At 47.6% G+C, this 21018-nt stretch overlaps 1 protein-coding gene and 1 non-coding gene across 4 annotated transcripts in view; one reads left to right on the top strand and one right to left on the bottom strand.

Moving 5' to 3' along the window:
* The window catches only part of AKTIP (AKT interacting protein), a 29340-nt gene extending 13770 nt beyond the window's left edge, over nt 1-15570 (top strand). For all 3 annotated transcript variants that reach the window (XM_060253949.1, XM_060253947.1, XM_060253948.1), the window contains 8 exons: nt 11-216; nt 4610-4674; nt 4798-4898; nt 6569-6657; nt 6760-6858; nt 9137-9244; nt 10538-10598; nt 14317-15570. In XM_060253949.1, the coding sequence (XP_060109932.1) occupies nt 11-216; nt 4610-4674; nt 4798-4898; nt 6569-6657; nt 6760-6858; nt 9137-9244; nt 10538-10598; nt 14317-14424 (837 nt within the window). In that variant the 3' untranslated portion in view covers nt 14425-15570. The remainder of the gene's footprint in view (nt 1-10; nt 217-4609; nt 4675-4797; nt 4899-6568; nt 6658-6759; nt 6859-9136; nt 9245-10537; nt 10599-14316) is intronic.
* On the bottom strand, nt 13537-13603 carry TRNAP-CGG (transfer RNA proline (anticodon CGG)). Its single transcript has one exon. It is a non-coding gene; the product is annotated as a tRNA-Pro (tRNA).
* Nucleotides 15571-21018: the final 5448 nt, after the last annotated feature.

The raw sequence follows: 21018 nt of genomic DNA, 5'->3' as shown, positions 1-21018 counted from the left end.
TTCCCTACAGAGGCCCGACACCGAAGAGAAGGCCCTGGCCGGGGAGCCGAAGAACAGCCCTCCTCGCAACGCTCCCAAGAAACAGCTGCCGGCTATCCCCAAGAACGCTGTCCCCATGACCAAACCCGCCTCTCCGGCCCTTTCTGCTCAGTCGACAAACGGAACGCACGCCTCTTACGGGCCTTTCTACTTGGAGTACTCGCTCCTGGCAGAATTGTAGGTGTGGGGTGGGGGGGGTACAAAAAACCACCACAGTGTGCTGCCTCGTCTGCGTTGTTTCGTATACAATCTATAGCAGGGGTGTCGAGCTCATTTGTTATGAGGGCCGGATCTGACACAAAGGAGACCTGGCTGAGTTGTGTCAGGCTGGGCCGTGTGTATATCTATTTAAGATTAGGTAGCAGAGACCAAAGTTTTAAAGGACACAGAGAAACACGACTAAAGATTTTTTTTTAAAAAAACCCTTAAAACACGTTTAAAACATTAGCGCTCATTGGTCTTAAAGGTGCTTTTGTATTTCTCCCATGGGATCCAGGGAACTGAGCAAAAGAAGCTCTGGCTCTTTCTTTCCCTCCCCAGGGGACCAGGAGGGGGAGGAGTCTCAACCAATGGAGAAAATAAAGGTTTTGCTCCGTAGCTCCTGTGCAACTGAGCAAGCCTGGCAAAGCAAGCTGAGATGCAGAAGGAAGCAAGAGAGAGGTAGAAGGAAGCAGATGACAGCCAGTTGTTCTGGGGCCTGATAGGAGCCCTCCGGGAGCCTGATTCAGCCCCTGGACTGCATGTTTGACACCCCTGATCTATAGCATTTCTTGAAGGAAAATGTGCTGTGTTCTGACTATCATTGGGGTCTGCTAGCGGCCTTTGTACTACTCGAGCTGGGGCAGTTTTCTCGGGGTTGATCTCTGTGGGTCTAGAACGGGGTGGTTGAACTTGCTTCAGTGTAAGAGCCGCATCGATAGTTGAGAGCTGCAAGACAGGAAGGCAGGCAAGCAGACAGAAGGAAAGGTGGACAGAAAACAACTTTAACTTTAAATGCATTCTCCAAGCCACCAGCTGCCTTCTCTTGCAGAAGCGATGTAAAGAGAGAAATGCCTTCTCCAAGCCAACCAACGAGGTGGTGGGGACTTCGAGAGTCACACAATATGTGTGAAAGAGCCACATGCAGCTCCCCAGCCACAGTTCTTGAGTCCTGTCTCTCTGTAAAGGTCAAACTTAGGATAAGGGGCGGGGCTATGCAAATGAAGAGGCGGGGCTCAACCCACGCAGAGAGCAAATTTTTCACCAATGCTCAGTCCGCTAGTGGCACAGTTGGTGAGGGTACTCATGGCCGTCCCATTGACTGGGCTCTGTTCTGTCAAAAACAGGCTTTTCCACGTCAGCCAATCGAAAGCTTCTTTATGAAAGTGTCCTTGAGCCTGTCACGACTCAAGGGGGTATTACCAATTGCTCCTACCACTCTGGGTTAAGGGTTCCCCTTGAGAAGGCCCAGAGTTCCCTCTCAAGTCCTTCTTTAGCTTAGGCCAAATAATAGGCGTGAGGACCAGGCAGAGTGAACAACAGAAAAAAAAAAGGTTTATTTAAAAGGTCGGTGCAATATAACAAACAAGGTGCATTAAACAGTAGAAGGGGGTGAAGGGAAAAGAAACCAGTGCTCTAACGCGTCTGGACTTACTGTCCCTAAACTGTCTCAGTCAGACCTGGGCTTACTCACCCTTTCTTTAAGGGCAAGGATCTCTTCCTTGCAGCAGCTCTTCCTCAGCTCTGCCTCCTAGGAAAAGAACACCCCCTGCCTGGCCTTGGCCTTTTTATGTTCTCCTCCCAGGCCCCACCCCTCTCTGGGCCAGTTTCCCTCCAAAACCTGGCCACCCAGTCAGAGGGACAGAAAGGATCCTGGGAAATGTAGGCTCTTTTGTAACTCCTAGGCAGGCTTCTCTAGGCCTGCGGGCCTCGCTGGGCCAGGATCATGACAGAACCTCTCTGGCCGCTGGCGCTCTGCTGCCGGAACAGAACGGTTGGATAGAATTCCGTTCACGAAAGCCACGGTGTTAAGAATCAGAATCAAGAGGGAAGCAAAACTCTGTTGCTTGTTCTCGGGTGCGCTTTAGCCGAAACAAAGCCTTGACGTCCCTTCTCAGGGCCGCAATTGGAGCTGTGTTGCATAATGTGTGCTCCAAGGCCAAAAAAATAAAAGCTGGAAGACGATACGTTATCAGCGAGGCAAGCGAGAGTGTGAATGAACAAAGCACTCACTTTGTTTCCCTGCCTCAGTTCTTGCTTCACAGCTTCTTCCAAATGGCTGAAGGCCGGCTCCTCTTCAGATCGAAAGCTTGGCTTGCCAAAATAGCTGCTCTGTGCAGACCCCCCCCCTTTTGACCCAGACAGGAAATGAGGTCACATACAGAGGCTGCTTTGTACTAAGTAGAGCCAAGGGTCCAGAAAAGAGCAAAGGTCCAGGAGCACCTGTGAAAGACTAACATAATTTGTGGCAGGGGATGAGTTTTCATGAGTCGTTGCGTGCTTCAGGTATCTGAGGAAGTGAGCGGTGATTTGAAAGCTGCTACCCTACCACTAATTTTGTTAATAGTCTTAACATAAGAACATAAGAGAAGCCATGTTGGATCAGGCCAATGGCCCATCCAGTCCAACACTCTGTGTCACACAGTGGCAAAAAAAAATTATATATATGTACACACACACTGTGGCTAATGGCCTTTCAGGCACTCCTAGATTCTTGCCCTTTTCTGCTCCAACAGACGGACTAATACTGCTCCCCAGGGGTGGAATTCTAGCAGGAGCTCCTTTGCATATTAGGCCACACCCCCTGTTGTAGCCAATCCTCCAAGAGCTTACAAGGCTCTTTTTTGTAAGCTCTCGGAGGATTGGCTACATCAAGGGTGTGTGGCCTAATATGCAAAGGAACTCTTGCTAGAATTCCACCCCTGCGGCTACCTATCTTGGTGCAGAAAAGGTCTTTCCTAAATATCCATGGTCCTCTTCACCATGAACAGAGTCTTGCAGGATGCTCTCTGCTGCTGAGCCATAGTCCTTCTCTTTTTCTCACAAGCAGGGGTGGCCAAAGTTGCTTAACGTAAGAGCCATGCAGAATAAATGTTAGATGTTTGAGAGCCATAAGACATGAATGCTAGATGTTTGAGAGGGGAGGGGGAGATGGAAAGAAAGCAACGTTAATTGCATTCTCCAAGCTGCCAGCTGGCTGGGTACAGAGAAGTGATTTAAAGAGAAAAATGCCTTCTCCAAGCCGACCAATGAGGTGATGGGGGCTTCGAAAGCCACATGATGTGTGTGAAAGAGCCACATGTGGCTCCTGAGCCGTAGCTTGGCCGCCCCTGCTCATAAGAGTGTTGGGAATGCACTGCTGTAGTTTTCTCCCCAATACCCAGATCGTTTTCTCTCATTGTTGATGTTCTTTCCATCGCTGTGTCCTCTTCACCTCGCAGCTGGCTTCTTCCACCTGCCTGCTTGATATTTTCTGTTCCCTCGAATCCAAAAGGGAGCTGTTTGTTATCAGAGTGCCTTTTCATTACCGTTGCAAGCAAGGCAGCTGCTGACATTCGACTGACCTTGTCTTGGCTTTCTTAGACGTTGCAACGCCTAGGCCGGTGCTTCATGGCCTGCAGACAGAGCCTGCCCTGCCGCCGGGCAAACTAGGCAATTGCCTAGGGCGCTGGTTCTCTGGGGGCACCGAATTGGCACCAGAAGTTAGCCTTGCCTGGGGTGCCAGACAGCCTAAGGCCAGCTCCACTTGCAAAGAGAAGTTTGCAATTCTGCCGGCAGTGTCTAGATAAAAATACGCAGGAATGTTACAGAGCGAAGACGCTCTCTGTCTATTCCTGGTTAATACATGTGTGTTAATGCACACAAGCCATATGCAGTCTAGGGTTGCCAAGTCCAATTCAAGAAATATCTGGGGACTTTGGGGGTGGGGCCAAGATCAAGGCTGTGACAAGCACAATTGAACTCCAAAGGGAGTTCTGGCCATCACATTTAAAGGGACGGCACACCTTTTCGATGCCTTCCTTCCATAGGAAATAATGAAGGATAGGGGCACCTTCTTTTGGGGCTCATAGAATTGGACCCCCTGGTCCAATCTTTTTGAAACTTGGGGGGTATTTTGGGGAGAGGCACTAGATGCTATACTGAAAATTTGGTGCCTCTACCCCCCAAAAGCCCCCCCAGAGTCCCAGATACCCGCAGATCAATTTTCCATGATTTTCTATGGGAATAAATCTCCATAGCGAATAATAGAGTTCCCAGAAGACATTTCCCTCCCCTCCCCCCGCTTTCTGACGACCCTGAAGTGGGGGGAGGGCCTCCAAACCGGGGGACCCCCTGCCCCCACTTAGGGTTTGGCAACCTTAATGCAGTCCCTTGAAATAAAAGCACTGGTGGGGGGGGGGCTTACTTTGAAAGTTTTTCAGCTGGCACGGGTCAGAGCGAGGATACGAGTCTCCTGGTGTGAAGAGAGAGACATCCTTAGTTGCTAATTAGATGGAAAGCTGCTATAAATGCGGCCTTTGAGAAGGCTGGAAAGCTCTCTGTGCAGTTCCGACGAAGGCGTCCTAACGAACCTGTTTTTGTTTTTGCGTAGCACTCTGGTTGTGAAGCAGAAGCTACCAGGGGTCTACATACAGCCTTCTTACCAGTCAGCGTTAAGTAAGTTGTAGTGTAACTTCTGTGGGGGGGGGGGGGGGAGGGAGGCAATCCTTCCCTGCTGTCAATCGCTTTCTTTTCAGTTGCCCCAGCTCCTAATTTCCTTTCTCTCTCCTCCGCCCCCAGTGTGGTTTGGAGTCATATTCATACGGCACGGCCTGTATCAGGACGGTGTCTTTAAGTTTACAGTCTACATCCCTGACAACTATCCAGATGGTGACTGCCCGGTAAGTGGAGGGTGGGCCAAGGGGGCAACCCTGAATAGCCCAAGATCATCAGATCTCGGTCAGCCCTGGGCAGTACTTGGATGGGAGACCGCCGAGCAAGTCCAGCATCGCTACACGGAGGCAGGCAATGGCGTGCAGCGATGGACGCAGTCAGGGGTGGAATTCTAGCGGGAGCGCCTTTGCATATTAGGCCACGCACCCCTGATGTAGCCAATCCTACGAGAGCTTACAAGGCTCTTTTTTGTAAGCTCTTGGAGGATTGGCTACATTGAGGAGGCGTGGCCTAATATGCAAAGGAGCCCCTGCTAGAATTCCACCCCTAGATACAGTGATGGCCACGGGGTTGAACAACATTAAAAGGAGATTAGATATTATTGGAGGAGAAGGCTATCGGGGGCGTAGCCCTTGGCGACTGTGGGAAACCTCCACGTTCGGAGGCGCTAAGCTTCTGCATCCTTGGTCTCTATGCCCTGTTTTTGTCCATCTAGAGGAACTGGTTGGCGGCTGTGAGACAGGGTGCTGGAATAGATGGTCTGATATTAAGGCTCTTCTTATGTTCTTATGATGAGGAGAAGGCCTTGGCCTCTTTGCCCTGTTGTTGGCCCCTGTGTGACATGGGATGCTGGGCCACAGGGAGCGCCTCAAGGTTCTGTCCTGGGAGGACCTGTTTAGTTTAATATACTTGTAAATTATTTGGATGAAGGCCTTCATAAGAACATCAGAAGAGCCCTGCCGGATCAGACCAGGGGTCGAACTAGTCCAGCATCCTGTGGCCAACCAGTTGGTCTGAGAGCCAGTTTGGTGTAGTGGTTAAGTGTGCGGACTCTTATCTGGGAGAACCAGGTTTGATTCCTCACCCCTCCACTTGCAGCAGCTGGAATGGCCTTGGGTCAGCCATAGCTATCACAGGAGTTGTTCTTGAAAGGGCAGCTGCTGTGAGAGCCCCCTCAGCCCCACCCACCTCTTCTCTGTTGGGGGAGAAGATATAGGAGATTGTAAGCCGCTCTGAGTCTCTGATTCAGAGAGTAAGGTGGGGTATAAATCTGCAGTCGTCTTCTCTTGAGGGGCAGCAACAGGGCAGAGGCCAAGGCCTTCCTCTGATGTTGCCCACTGGCCCTGGTTTACTGCTTCTGAATGTGGAGGTTCCGTTCCATCCCCATGGCTGGTAACCACTGAAGCTCACTTGGGGATTTTTTCAGTGTTCTCTCAGCCTAGCCTACCTCAGAGGGTTGTTCTGATTAAAAATCGGAACAGAGACAGCAAACCACATACAGCTGCCTGAGCCCCTTAGAAGGGAGGTGGGTTGAAAATCAAATGGTTATATAATCAAACGGTTATATCAGTGGAACAGGCTTCCTCGGGAGGTGGTGGGCTCTCCTTCCTTGGAGGTTTTTCAACAGAGGCTAGATGGCCCTCTGACAGCAATGCAGATCCTGTGAATTGAGGGGGAGGTGCTTGTGAGTTTCCTGCATTGTGCAGGGGGTAGGACTAGATGACCCTGGAGGTCCCTTCCAACTCTATGATTCTATGAAATATACCATAAAGATGAATGTTTTTTGTTGCCTATGCCGACATCTCTCAGGGGACCAAGAAGCGACACTATTATTTATTGGCTGTGTGGCCCCCGTGCGAGCTTGATTCTAAAATTTCTCTCTTTCCACCTTCTTCAGCGCTTGGTCTTTGACCTGCCCATCTTCCACCCGCTAGTTGATCCCGTCTCAGGTGAACTGGATGTGAAAAGAGCCTTTGCCAAGTGGAGGTCAGTGGGACGTACCGGAAGCTCCGACCTGGAAGCCAGATGCTTTGTCAGGATGGCCCTGCTAACGATGGTTTTCTTGTGCTTCCCCCCCCCCCCCTCAAGGCGGAACCATAACCACGTGTGGCAAATCCTGATGTATGCCCGCAGAGTTTTTTATAAGATTGACACGACCAGCCCTCTAAACCCTGAGGCTGCTGTGCTGTAAGTTTCTGGCTTGGGGTTTGGTGAGGTTCACTTGCATGGCCCAGGCTAGCCCCGGATGGTGGCTCAGTGGTAGAGCATCTGCTTGGTAAGCAGAAGGTCCCAGGTTCAATCCCCGGCATCTCCAACTCAGAAGGGTCCAGGCAAATAGGTGTGACATCCTCAGCTGTTCAAGGGGAGGGACGGTGGCTCAATGGTAGAGCATCTGCTTGGTAAGCAGAAGGTCCCAGGTTCAATCCCTGGCATCTCCAACTCAGAAGGGTCCAGGCAAATAGGCGTGACATCCTCAGCTGTTCAAGGGGAGGGATGGTGGCTCAATGGTAGAGCATCTGCTTGGTAAGCAGAAGGTCCCAGGTTCAATCCCCGGCATCTCCAACTCAGAAGGGTCCAGGCAAATAGGCGTGACATCCTCAGCTGTTCAAGGGGAGGGACGGTGGCTCAATGGTTGAGCATCTGCTTGGTAAGCAGAAGGTCCCAGGTTCAATCCCCGGCATCTCCAACTCAGAAGGGTCCAGGCAAATAGGCGTGGCATCCTCAGCTGTTCAAGGGGAGGGACGGTGGCTCAATGGTAGAGCATCTGCTTGGTAAGCAGAAGGTCCCAGGTTCAATCCCCGGCATCTCCAACTCAGAAGGGTCCAGGCAAATAGGCGTGACATCCTCAGCTTGAGACTCTGGAGAAAGAGCTGCTGCCAGTCTGAGTAGACAATACTGACTTTGATGGACCGAGGGTCTGATTCAGTATAAGGCAGCTTCATACATGATCATTGAAGCTAACCGGGGGGAGGGGGTGAGCCCTGCTTTAGTATTTGGACGGGAGTTAGGGCGGCCAAGTCCGACTCAAGAAATATCTGAAGACTTAGGTTGGGGGTGGAGCCAGGAGCAAGGGCGCGAGAAGCACGATCAAACTCCAAAAGGAGTTCTGGCCATCACATTGCAAGGGACCGTGCTCTTTTCAAATGCTTTCCTTTCCATAGGAACAACGGAGAATAGGGACACATTTAGGGGCACATAGAATTGGATCCCCTGGTCTAATCTTTTTGAAACTTGGGAAGCGTTTTGAGGAGAGGCACCGGACGCTATGCTGAAATTTTGGTGCTTCTGGCTAAAAAAAAAAGCCCCTTTGGAGCCCCAGATACCCACTGATCAATTCTCCATTATACCCTATGGAAATCAATCTCCGTAGGGTATCATGGAGTGCCCAGCCGACATTTCCCTCCCTCCCCGACTCCTCGCTTTCTGATAACCCTGAAGCGGAGGGAGGGCCTCCAAACCAGGGGATCCCCTGCCCCTAACTGGGGATTGGCAAACCTAAGATTGGGAGACCACCAAGGAAGTCCAGGGTCACTACATGGAGGCAGACCACTCCTGTTCTTCTTTTGTCTTGAAGAACCCTACAGAATCGGTGTAAGTCCATTGCAGTTTGTCGGCTCCTGTGGCTACAGGTCCCTGCAGTTGCTTTTCAAGAATCCCAAGGGTTATAAGTAACACCATTATTGAAAACAGTACCTGGTGCTTCCAGATGTTGTCCAGTTGAGAGCAGGGAGATCTAATAGCCCTTTGCTGAGCCCGTGCTGGGCGTGGGCAGGGGAGACATCTGATAAACCAGAGCACAACATCTCTCTCGCTGTGCACACCAGAGAAGCTACAGATGGCAGCGTGGTCTCTCCCTTCCCCACCTCCATTATGGCATAAAAGACGCATGAATCTGCCTTATACTGAATCAGACCCTTGGTTCATCACATGTCAGTATTGTCTACTCGGACTGGCAGCAGCTCCCCAGGTAGAAGTCTTCAGGGCTTCTTTTGTAGCAGGAACTCCTTTGCATATTAGGCCACACCCCTGATGTAGCCAATCCTCCTGGAGCTGACAGTAGGCCCTGTTAGAAGAGCCCTGTAAGCTCCTGGAAGATTGGCTACATCAGGGGTGTGGCCTAATATGCAAAGGAATTCCTGCTAAAAAAAAAAAGCCCTGGAAGTCTTTCCATTTCCTGGTCCTTATGGAGATGCTGGAGGGAGGGGGTGTTGAACCTGGGACCTTCTGTGCGTCAAGCAGAGGTTCTGCCAGTGAGCCCTTTAGACGTGTGTTGGAGGGGGGGTTGTTCTGCCTAAACTCTTGTAGCATACCATCATTTTTATATATTCACAGTTGGGGCGGGGGGGGTGGGGTGTCCAGAAAACTGCAACATCTCAATGGGTCTTTTTGCAGCTACAGAATATTCTCCTCCAATGGGAAAGAGTCCTAAAAGGTGTGCTTTTGTTTTGCTCTGTTGCCGTCCTAGATACGAAAAGGACATCCAGCTTTTCAAAAGCAAGGTGGTGGACACTGTCAAGTTGTGCAGCACTCACTTATTTGATCCGCCGAAAATAGAGGATCCCTATGCAATTAGGTAAGGAGCTTTCGCGCCATTTTAACAAGCCACGTGCTGCTACACGGGCGCGGAGGGTGTTCCAGACTTCCAGCCTTGCTGCCATATCACGACAACCTCAAGAGTAGTCAAAATTCTGCCATGGATGCTGGGCATGGGTTGTCTTAAAAAGGTAAAGGCAGTTTCCTGTGCAAGCACCAGTCGTTTCCGACTCTGGGGTGACATCACATCACGACGTTTTCATGGCAGACTTTTTACAGGGTGGTTTGCCATTGCCTTCCCCAGTCATCTTCACTTTCCCCACATTAAGCTGGGTACTCCTTTTACCAACCTCGGAAAGACGGAAGGCTGATTCAACCTTGAGCCGGTTACCTGAACCAGCTTCCGCCGGGATTGAACTTGGGTTGTGAGCAGAGAGCTTGGACTCGTGGGCATTCGATGAAATTGCTGAGCAGACAGGTTAAAACGGATAAAAGGAAGTACTTCTTCACCCAAAGGGTGATTAACATGTGGAATTCACTGCCACAGGAGGTGGTGGCGGCCACAAGCATGGCCACCTTCAAGAGGGGGTTAGATAAAAATATGGAGCAGAGGTCCATCAGTGGCTATTAGCCACAGTGTGTGTGTGTGTATATATATTTGGCCGCTGTGTGACACAGAATGTTGGACTGGATGGGCCATTGGCCTGATCTAACATGGCTTCTCTTATGTTCTTATGGACTGCAGTGCTGCAGCTTTACCACTCTGCACCACGGGGCTCCTTGGGTTGCCTTAGTTTCTACTTAATTTTGCTCACAGGATTGAAGTGTTGAAGGTAGCTGAGTTTCCAAATGCAATTTAAAGCGTTTTAAACCCAAGCTTGCTCTTGTCCTGTGTTATCTTAACTGCTAGCCATTCCATTTTTTGGGGGGGAGGGGGTGCCAAAAAGCCATTCAGAAGGTTCAGATAATTCCCAAAGATGTATCAGGTTTCAGACAGTAGCTGTATAGAAGAGCTAGATTCGAATCCAGTAGCACCTTAGAGACGAACAAGATTTTGAGGGCGCAGGTTTTCGAGAGCGAAAGGGATATTCGATAAAGGGAACTTTGACTCTTGAACGCTCATAGCATGAAAAATCTTTTTTGGGTCTGTAAAGGAGCTACTTAACTCAAGCATATATGTTTCGTATTCATTCCTAGTTCTGTTCAAAAAAGGGCATCGGAATCCTCTTGTGCGACAGTTACTTTTCATGATCAGTAACCGATGCCTCGTGCGTCGCTACCTTGCTGCAGTGGTGAAATATAACAGGCTTCTGTTCTGCTTGCACCTTCGCAGTTTTTCACCGTGGAATCCAGCTATACACGACGAAGCTAGAGAGAAGATGCTGAGCCAGAAGGTATGGAATAGGTCCCTGGCTTGATCACTGTTGGAACATGAGCCATAAAAAACAAGAGTGAAATAGCGTCTTTGTTTGAGAAACTGCAATGTTAATGCACAGCAAGACTCCCAGCAACCTGCAACAAGGTTTATGTAGCGTATACAGGAGAACTTCTTAACATGAGATGTAAAATACTGGCCAGGGGTGGAAGCTGCCAAAGATTTTCAAAAATGAGGACCAACCAGGATCCTGAATGTTACGAGTCCCTCTTTATTTACTGCTAAAATTTTTGTAGACCGTAAAGAGTAGCTGCACTTACAGAGTTTATCTGCAATCTTGTAAACTCTCACAGGCCATGGTTTGTAAAAGAAGGGATTTGGTCCGCCTTCCTTTGCCCATGTTAACTTGGCTTCTAATCAATTCATTTCTGGATCAGTGCTGAAGGAAAGGGTTAAAACTCTAGCTCAGAAGCCACGTGCGGCTCTTTCACACATACTGCGTGGCTCTCAAAGCCCCCATCACCTCTGTGGTTGGCTTGGAGAAGGCGTTTCTCACTTCAAATCACTTCGCCAAGCCAGCTGGCAGCTTGGAGAATACAATTAAAGTTGCTTTCTGTCCACCTCTCTCCCCCCCATCTTTTTTCCTTCCTCCCTTTTCTCAAACATCCGACGTCCATGTCTTGCGGCTCTTGAACACCCAACGTTTATTTTATGTGGCTCTTATATTAAGCAAGATTCCCCCCCCCCTCGCTTCTAGCTCTTCTCTCTTCCGTTCAATAGTCCCCTGCGCAAGCACCAGTCGTTTCCGACTCTGGGGTGACGTTGCTTTCACAACGTTTTCACAGCAGACTTTTTCAATGAGGTGGTTTGCCATTGCCTTCCCCCCCAGTCCCCTATACTTTCCCCCCAGCAAGCTGGGTACTCATTTGACCGACCTTGGAAGGCTGAGTCGACCTCGAGCCAGTTACCTGAAAACCCAGCTTCCTCCAGGGATTGAACTCAGGTCATGAGCAGAGTTTAGGACTGCAGTACTGCAGCTTTAAACTCTGTGCCTCTTCTTTAATAGGCTCATCCACCAGTATGGAGAGGATTAATGCATTCTTGTTTATCATTGCATAGGGTTACATGCATATCTTTAGAGTTCTGGGATTCCCACCAGGACTGGGAGGGTGTTCTCTCTCCCCCAAATCCTCATCTGTGCTGCCTCCATCCTCAAAGGCTGGGGCCTTCCCATTCACTCATTCAGACTGGTGGATGAACATATTATGAGCAGACCGCTGTCAGGTAAGAATTCAGACGATCCTCGGGTATTCATTTATTAGACTTTATTTATTAGACTTCAGAGAGCCAGTTTGGTGTAGTGGTTAAGTGCGCGGACTCGTATCTGGGAGAACCGGGTTGGATTCCCCATTCCTCCACTTGCACCTGCTGGAATGGCCTTGGGTCAGCCAGAGCTCTCTTATCTGGGAGAACCGGGTTGGATCCCCCACTCCTCCACTTGCAGCTGCTGGAATGGCCTTGGGTCAACCAGAGCTCTCTTATCTGGGAGAACTGGGTTGGATCCCCCACTCCTCCACTTGCAGCTGCTGGAATGGCCTTGGGTCAGCCAGAGCTCTCTTATCTGGGAGAACCAGGTTGGATTCCCCACTCCTCCACTTGTAGCTGCTGGAATGGCCTTGGGTCAGCCAGAGCTCTCTTATCTGGGAGAACCGGGTTGGATTCCCCACTCCTCCGCTTGCACCTTCTGGAATGGCCTTGGGTCAGCGATAGCTTTCATAGAAGCTGTCCTTGAAAGGGCAGCTGCTATAAAAGCACTCTCAGGCCCACCTACCTCACAGGGTGTTTGTTGTGGGGTGGGGGAAGGTGGAGGAGATTGTGAGCTGCTCTGAGATTCAGAGTATAGGGCAGGATATCAATCCAAAATCATCATCTTCTTTATTATTTATTAGACTTTATTTATTTATTATCTCGCCCTCCCTACCAAAGGAGGCTGCAGGGTAGTGATGGGCGGGGTATAAAACCAATTCTCCTGTTCACAGGCAGCCTGTCTGAGCTCCTTCCAGATTTATTTTGTTGTGTGGCGTTACATCTTCAGGCGATCTGTTGCCTAATACGGTTGTAACTCTCCTACAGTTCTAAGGTCTCGGGAGGACTCTGCCTCAATATCACTTGATCTAAGTGTCCCAGAGAACAGAAAGGTGCATGTTTTGACAAAGGCCCTGAAAGGAATGGACTTGCTCGTTTGTGGAGTTTGCCTGGCCTCACACTGTGAAGACGTTCTGTTTCAGGGGGTTGGGCCTCGGACGAACCGAAAAACAAGATTTGTTCATGTACTTTAAAAGTAGCTTCACTGGATCACACAGAAAAAGCACAGAATCCTTTGATTAAGCTTACCATATTTTAAAAAGCATAAAAAGCGGGCATATTTCTCAACTGACTACTTCGAACAACTGAACACTATGACAAATTTCATTTTAAATACCTCGACTGTTTAAGCTTGCTTTTCCCTGGGGGACCAAAGGGCAAAACATGCTCAGCTTCGCAGCCCAAAAAGAGGATACTTCATCAGTTCTTCTTCTTTTTTTTTTTAAGAGACCAAAAGAGGGCAGAAACAAACAAAAAAGATGGTGTCTAAAAAAGGAGACATCCGGTAACCCTACTTTAATTGTCAGTAGTCTTTGTGCCTATTCAAACTACAAAAACAAATTTGTAACTGTTAGAATGAAATAACACTTTACAAGTCGCTTTTCTGTTGCTGTGTTTAATTGCCAGCTCGAAACAATTGTCTGCATTTTTTGGGCACACAAGATGAACATATATATGAACAGATGAAGCTGCCTTATACTGAATCAGACCTCTCTTGGTCCATCAAAGTCAGTATTGTCTTCTCAAACTGGTAGCAGCTCTCGAGGGTCTCAAGCGGAGGTTTTTCACACCTATTTGCCTGGACCCTTTTTTGGAGATGCCAGGGATTGAACCTGGGACCTTCTGCTTCCGAAGCAGATGCTCTACCACTGAGTCACCGTCCCTCCCGTGAGCCACCGTCCCTCCTCCACCGTCCTGATGGAAGTCAGGAGGTGGGCAGAGAACTCAAGACGCCAGATTTAGACACGTAGTGCTAACCAGGTGGGATGGCTGATACAGGGGAGACATTTCTATCAAAGTTGTGCGTGTGTGTCTGTGGAGGGGTGTCTGTTTTGCTGTCTCGTCTGTTTCTCTACTGCTGACAGTTGGGACACGGCCCCTGAAGGAGTCGCAACTGAGTGGTAAGGAACTGAACAGCTGTCCGTCCACCAGGTGTTTGGATCTGTGGTGCGCAGGATCGCTTATTAGCTGGGAGAGCTTTTGCAGGATTAATGTAGTATATACCAGATCCTGTGTTAATCCCGCACAACGTCTTGCCTCCCATCTGGATGGCCAGGCTAGCCTGCTCTCATCAGATCTCAAAAACTAAGCAAGGGATCAGCCCTGGTTAGCGATTGGTTGGGAGACCACTGAAGAAATCCAGGGTTATTATGCAGAGGCAGGCAACGGCAAGGTCCTTTGCCTTGAAAATCCTATGGGGTTTCTGTAAGTTGGCTGTGCCTCGACGGCATCACACACACACCATACACACCCAATTTATCTGAACCAGTTTCGATTGAAAATCGTAATTGCAAGCGGCTTTAGGAGGCCATCTTCCATCAAAGTGGGACATCCCTAAATGGCTGATTAACTCTCTTCTTTCCCCTTCCTAGAAATCAGAGGATCCACTGGGCAAAAGTACACAAGTGTCTGGCCTTTCGTGGGTCAAGCCTGGCTCGGTCCAGCCTTTCAGCAAAGAGGAGAAGACCCTGCCTACTTAAAACTCCGGCAGACGGGGGAAGAAAAAGCACTCAACACTTTCTGCAGGGAAAGGGAATGTAACAGAGACAGCCAGACGGCAAAGCGGTGGACTTTTTTTCTTTCTCCTTCTTGACTTTGGATTAGTAAAGAGTAAAAACGCTAGAGGTGACTCGAGTAAACCCGCTCAAGTGGATTGGCTTGGACTCTTCATGTTTTTTTTAAAAAACGTGTTTTAACTACAGCCTGCAAGTTGGGGGGTGGGGAAGTAGCTCATAACTTGGCTGGGCTTTTGGTAGCAAAGTCCACCTTGGGGTGGCTAATGCCTCAGGTTCTTGTATGCTGAGGTTCTTAAGTGGGTTACTCTTAAGCTTTCTTTTAATTATTATTTTCCTTCCAGGACATAGGTGGGTTTTTAACTTAAAAGATCAGGCAGAGGAGATAACTTTGTTTCCAGAGGTAATCTTGTGTTTATGTAAACTAATATAGCAGAGTAAAATACTATATTTAAAAACTTTTAAATGCATTTGGTTTCTATTGTAAATAATGTTAGGATATGGAATTTGTAAATAGTTGGGGGGGGGCGGTTTGGATTCCTTGCTGCCCATAAAAGGGCAAGAAGGCTGAGATTGGCATGTACCATGACTTTTGGAAACTGATTTTCAGTATTGTCACTAGAGGCTGCCTTCTGCTGTAGCTTTACCCTTCCCATCTTCAGGTCTACAGTAGAGTTGCCTGCAAACATCACGTCGGGAGGGAAGGAGCGAGCCGAATCTGATATTTCTTGCTGCAAAGACGCACACTTGGCCAAACTTTCAGAGACTGTCAAGAGGATGCAACGTCGCGTTTTTTCCCCCTCCTTCCTACGGTTCCTTGTGATGGTTGCACACATCTTAAAATGCTGGTCTTGAGATGTATTTAGACCTATGCTTAGGAGGCAGCCCTTCAATCACTCATTAGTCAAGCTGGACAGCAAATTGCAGCAGGGTGGGGGGATGGTTACCAGGGTTCATACAACTGTATTCTAGTAGTGTTGCGATTCTTGGCTTAAATAAAATCTTAGAGGATCTGGGTAGTTTCCCTTAGTGATAACAGTACAGGCTGACATGACTAATGTGTGTTGAATAGTGGCATCTCTTAAAAAATAATAAAAGACCAGTCAAGGTAAAGCGTCTGCTGTCGTTATTGTTGTTCGGAAACGTATGTTGCATGAAGTGAAATATGAGAGCCAGTTTGGTGTAGTGGTTAAGTGTGTGTGGACTCTTATCTGGGAGAACCGGGTTTGATTCTCCCACTCCTCCGCTTGCAGCTGCTGAAATAGCCTTGGGTCAAGCCATAGCTCTGGGGAGGCAGAAGGTCCCAGGCTCAATCCCCACTATCTCCAACTAAAAAGGGTCCAGCCAAATAGGCGTGGAAAACCTCAGCTTGAGACCCTGGAGAGCCGCTGCCAGTCTGAGTAGACAATACTGACTTTGATGGACCGAGGATCTGATTCAGTATAAGGCAGCTTCATATATTCATATAAATCTAGGTGTCAAGACTCCTAACATCAGATCTTAAAAGTCCATGTTAGCCATAGGTAGGCTGTTCTGGGTAGTTAGAAAAAGATCCCATAATACTGCTTGAAGAAACTATCATCCAGGTCTGGCAAGCTGGGCTCTCACTGCTGCATCATCCGTCTCAATCAAGGGGTCTCACCTTTTTAAGCTTACACTTTTGGGATTTTGACACAGGGCGATGTGCGCCACCACAAAATGGCTGCTGCAACGCTGCTAGTAACAAGGGAATGTTAGGGAGTGAGGTTATGCATGACTCCAGTAGTAGCTCTTCTACCCGTCAGGTAAAAGCTCTTCATCAGGATGCCTTTCAAAATGAAGACTGCAGATTTATACCCCACCCTTCTCTCTGAATCAGACTCAGAGCGGCTTACAATCTCCTATGTCTTCTCCCCCCACAATGGACACCCTGTGAGGTGGGTGGGTCTGAGAGGGCTCTCATAGCAGCTGCCCTTTCAAGGACAACTCCTGCGATAGCTATGGCTAACCCAAGGCCATTCCAGCAGGTGCAAGTGGGGAAGCAAACCCGGTTCTCCCAGATAAGAGTCCGCATGCTTAACCACTACACCAAACTGGGTCTCAATGAACTTATCGCTTAAATGTTTTCTTGTATACACACAGCAACACAGTGGCCACTGTTGCTAAAGCAGCTCTTCAAAAATGTGCACAGGCCGGGCTTTTTTTTTGTAGAAAATGCCCAGCAGGAATAATTTGCATTAATCCACACCCCTGGTGCCAAGCCAGCCGGAACTGCATTCCTGCTTGAAAAAAAAAAGTCCTGTGCACAGCCAATCAGAAGCCCTGCTGGGCAAAGCCCCACCAGCTTTCTAAGAACACTTGGGACTCCAGGAAAGGTGTCCACACGCACAGTGTTGGAGAGCGGAGCCCCTGTTTTAGATGCTTCAGGAGCAGAAATACAGGGCTGTATCCGGACAGCTCTCCTGCTGCTGAAAAAAGGCAGGTCCTTTGACCACTGAGGCTGTTCTGGGATGCATGGGAGCTGTATGGACATTGGAGAATTGGGTCACATGAAGTGGGAAAGTTAGATGGATCAAACCCAAATCATAAACATAAAGATGTCTAGTCTACTTCTACCTGATCCTGTACTGCTGCAGGCCAAAGCTTTTGTTCTGGACGACCACCTGTCTCCTTGATATACTTGTAAATGAAATGGCATTTCTCATTTTGGCACTGGTACAACATCAGCAGTAGGGGGAGACCCTTCAGCCTCGTCAGATCCGCTTTACCTGTTTTTCTGAAATCCCCAAATGACACAGTTGGCAGACACAAGGCATTCATTATAACATTACGATTGCAGTTCTTATAAGCTAGACGTGCAGTTGCTTGTTTCATGTACAAGGGTGCTTTGAACATTGCTTGTTTGGGCTGCAGCCTTTCCTATGTTACTCATTCATTAAGACCATGTCCCTGCTGTCACAAAATTAGTCGAGTTAATCTTGGGTGGGATCCACCTGGAATTGTGCAGCTTGCCTGTCCCAGAATATATTCTTACAGCTGTGATATGATTGAAGTTTTTCCAGAGATATTTCTCAGCAGCTGGGCAAAAATAGTTCTTAAAGCTTAATTCTCAGAAGTCCCAGTGTTGGAGCCATAACATCAGTTAAAAGGAAAGTTGGTAACTGCAGTCAAGACAAGACAGACCTGTGATTTAAGAAAAGTTGCCTCCTGCATTCTTTTAAAGGAAGTTCTCTGGAGTGATTTTTTTTTCTTTTTTAATAGCAAGGTGTTATTGAGCAAGTCTAGTTGCTTCAGTACATAACCAGGCTAACATGCTAATAAGCCATCATTTTATTGCTTCTGAACAGGTTTTTTCCCCCCCCCTTACAAGCGCAAGCACCTTCCACTTGACCCGATAACTCAACCGCTTTCACAGTGCTACTGCTATGGTGAATGGAGAGTATATTAAGTCCCTCTGCATAACTTTCATTCTGTGCAAGAAATGTATGCAGACCTTCAGTGTGCATGTGAGTGGTCGATACCACTAGCGCAGATTGCTGTTAACCAATCACATGGTCATTGTTTAATAGCTGGCTCGTTCCTGACAAATGGTACTACTTTGGGACACCCATTCTGTTAGGGCCACAGAACTAATGAGTTAAGCTGCTAGGTCGTTCAGGGCTTCTTGTTTCTACTGTCTCTGTTACTAGTTAGTACCTTTTTTTTTTCCTAAGCAGGGGAAGGATGGTTGGGAGTACAGTGCTACCACTGGTTTCCTTGCTAGAGAACCAAGGAACCTTGAGAGGGCCGGACGTATGCCAACGTAAGTTTTAACTTGTGTTTCCTTGAGTTGCCATATATTCTGAGGAGAGAGAACAGTTCACTAGCAGAACCATGTATCTCTCTACACATGATGAGAGCTGGATCAACAGTTCTCAAAGGTTTAGCAACCTGACAATCCTCAAATCCTCTCTCCCCTGCGCATGCCACACCCACTTCGAAAAGGGACTGCTATTCCTGCACAAAGCCACATTATTATGGCCTGCAAAGGCTTCCATCCTTTGAAAAAATTCAAGACCTCGATGAGCTAGACACTGAAAGCAAGTTCTAACAAAACAGCTTTTATTGTTGGTACGTGGCCTACAAGGTGAAGTCTTGGAAACTGAATTCTATCAAGCTTCAGTTCAGAAGATGCTGGCTCACAGTCTAAATCAATCTCACTCTTTGTCTGGAAGGGATGTTTTGCACCAGAGAAGGCAAGAAGCTTCCTCAGTGGTTAATAACCCCAGCAGAGGACAGCGGGGAAGGAGCAAAAAGCTAGAGAAACAAAAGTTCACCTGTGTACGGAAAAGATACTGTAAATCCAATACATTCTAAGATAAAATATTCATGAAGGGATATCAGGCAGATATAATAGTCACAACACATCACACAAAACTCTGTTGTCAATTGTAAGAGAAGACCGAATGTTCTGACAAAATGTTTCCATCAGTGGTCAAACATACAAAATGGCTCCCAACTAACAGGTGGACCAGTTCTCTGTAAGAACTAAGATCGTGTTTTTATTCTATTTCATACTGGGATGTTATCATTAAAGGTAAAGGTAATCCTCTGTGCAAGCACCAGTCGTTTTCGACTCTGGGGTGACGTTGCTTTCATGTTTTCATGGCAGGCTTGTTACAGGGTGGTTTGCCATTGCCTTCCCCAGTCATCTACACTCCCCCCCCCCAGCAAGTTGGGTACTCATTTTACCGACCTCAAAAGGATGGAAGGCTGAGTCAACCTGGAGCCGGCTACCTGAACCAGCTTCTGCTGGGATCTAACTCAGGTTGTGAGCAGAGGGCTCCAACTGCAGTACTGCAGCTTCACCACTCTGTGCCACGGGTCTCCGTACATGTTATAATTACCATTTATTTGACTTCACCCTGCTTATTTAATAAAGGTATGGACTTTTCAATGGCCTTTTGGGACATCATTTCTTATAAGATGCTGTGAATTTAGGGGGAGGTATTGCATTGTGCAGGGGGGTTGGACTAGATGACCCTGGAGGTCCCTTCCAACTCTGATTCTATTCTATGATTCGAAGATTTTAATAATCAGGGAGATTTTTTTTAACCATCGACCAAACGGATAAGCTTTTAATGGTGAGTTTGTGGGGGGTTTTTTTGTTTAACTTAAGTTTTTACAGTCCTGTCTTTTTCACTGAAACTTAAGGTGGATTACACAGTGTAAGTCAAATGTGGTCAATAGGATGGGACATGCCCTGAAAAATGCATGCAGGCTTGGATAGCAAAACTCTGGAACAAAGCTAGAGTCCAGTGGCATTTTTATAACTCTTCGGATGTGTATCAGAAGAAGTGTGCATGCACACGAAAGCTTATATCCAGAATTAAATCTTGTTGGCCTTAAAGACGCCAAAGATCTTTTACCTAAGTGTCTTTCCAAACCACTACGATGATGTCCAACTTTTAAAATTTTATTAATATTCTGACGCACTACAATTATTCAAGGTAATGGGAGAACAGGTTTGTTGGGAAATTTTACTTTTGTTGGTGAATAGGTCACCTTCATGAAGCCATGAGCGGTAAAAACTTTTTAGCTGGGTCAATATGTGTTTTAAAAATGTATGTGCTCTAAAAATATTTTTATTCAATTGATTTATTGGAAATGAACTTTTAAAAGAACGAGAAATGGGAAAGGTCTGGCAAGAGTCACAATTATTCACATTTCTGAAATTTAAACTCCGGATAATTGTGTACCATAGGGCAAAAGACTGTGCAGAAAACCCCTCTGTATGATTTGCACGTATTTTTAACATAGGGATTGACTTTTTGTTTTGAGAGAAAAAAATCTTTGTATGGTACTGGTCTTTCATCTTACAATTGATGATATGAGAATTTTATGTTATTATCCTAGATCGCCCAGGCTAGCCCAATCTCCTCAGATCTCTGGAATAGACCACCAAAGAAGTCCAGGGTCATGACACAAAGACAGGCAATGGCAAACAACTTGTTAAACCTTTATTCAACCAACTGTTCTCTCCCCCCCCCCTCTCCTGGTACTCCGGAAACTCTGGCTATTTTGCTCAGTGATGAGGATCTTAAGATTACTCTATAGCAGGGGTGGCCAACAGTAGCTCTCTAGATGTTTTTTTGCCTACAACTCCCATCAGCCCCAGCCAGCAGGGCCAATGGCTGGGGCTGATGGGAGTTGTAGGCAAAAAAAAAAACATCTGGAGAGCTACCATTGGCCACCCCTGCTCTATAACAATTGCAAGATTTGCCTCAGTCCTTTCAGCCCTTGCATTTTTTTAAAAAAAAGTGTTTTTCTGCTTCTCAATATCTGTGAATCAGTGAGCTTCTAAGAGTAGAAAGGAAAAGCAAAGCACTTCTGAACGTCTCTTGCCTTGAAAACCCTGTGGGGTCACTGTAAGTTGGAACTTGACAGCACTTTTCCGTATTAAAGACAGGATATGTAGTTTGGAATTTATTGGACTTACAATCCTTTCCCACATATGCCTTTAGCTTTCAGTTGCCTACTACAAGTTCACATTTTCAGGCTCTTTTCCACGCACACACCTTTTTTCTCCCAGTGCTTTATTCA

This window comes from Heteronotia binoei, chromosome 14, assembly GCF_032191835.1.
Source record: "Heteronotia binoei isolate CCM8104 ecotype False Entrance Well chromosome 14, APGP_CSIRO_Hbin_v1, whole genome shotgun sequence".
NCBI classification, from domain to species: Eukaryota; Metazoa; Chordata; class Lepidosauria; order Squamata; family Gekkonidae; genus Heteronotia; species Heteronotia binoei.
This window is presented reverse-complemented; position numbering and strand designations above follow the sequence as displayed.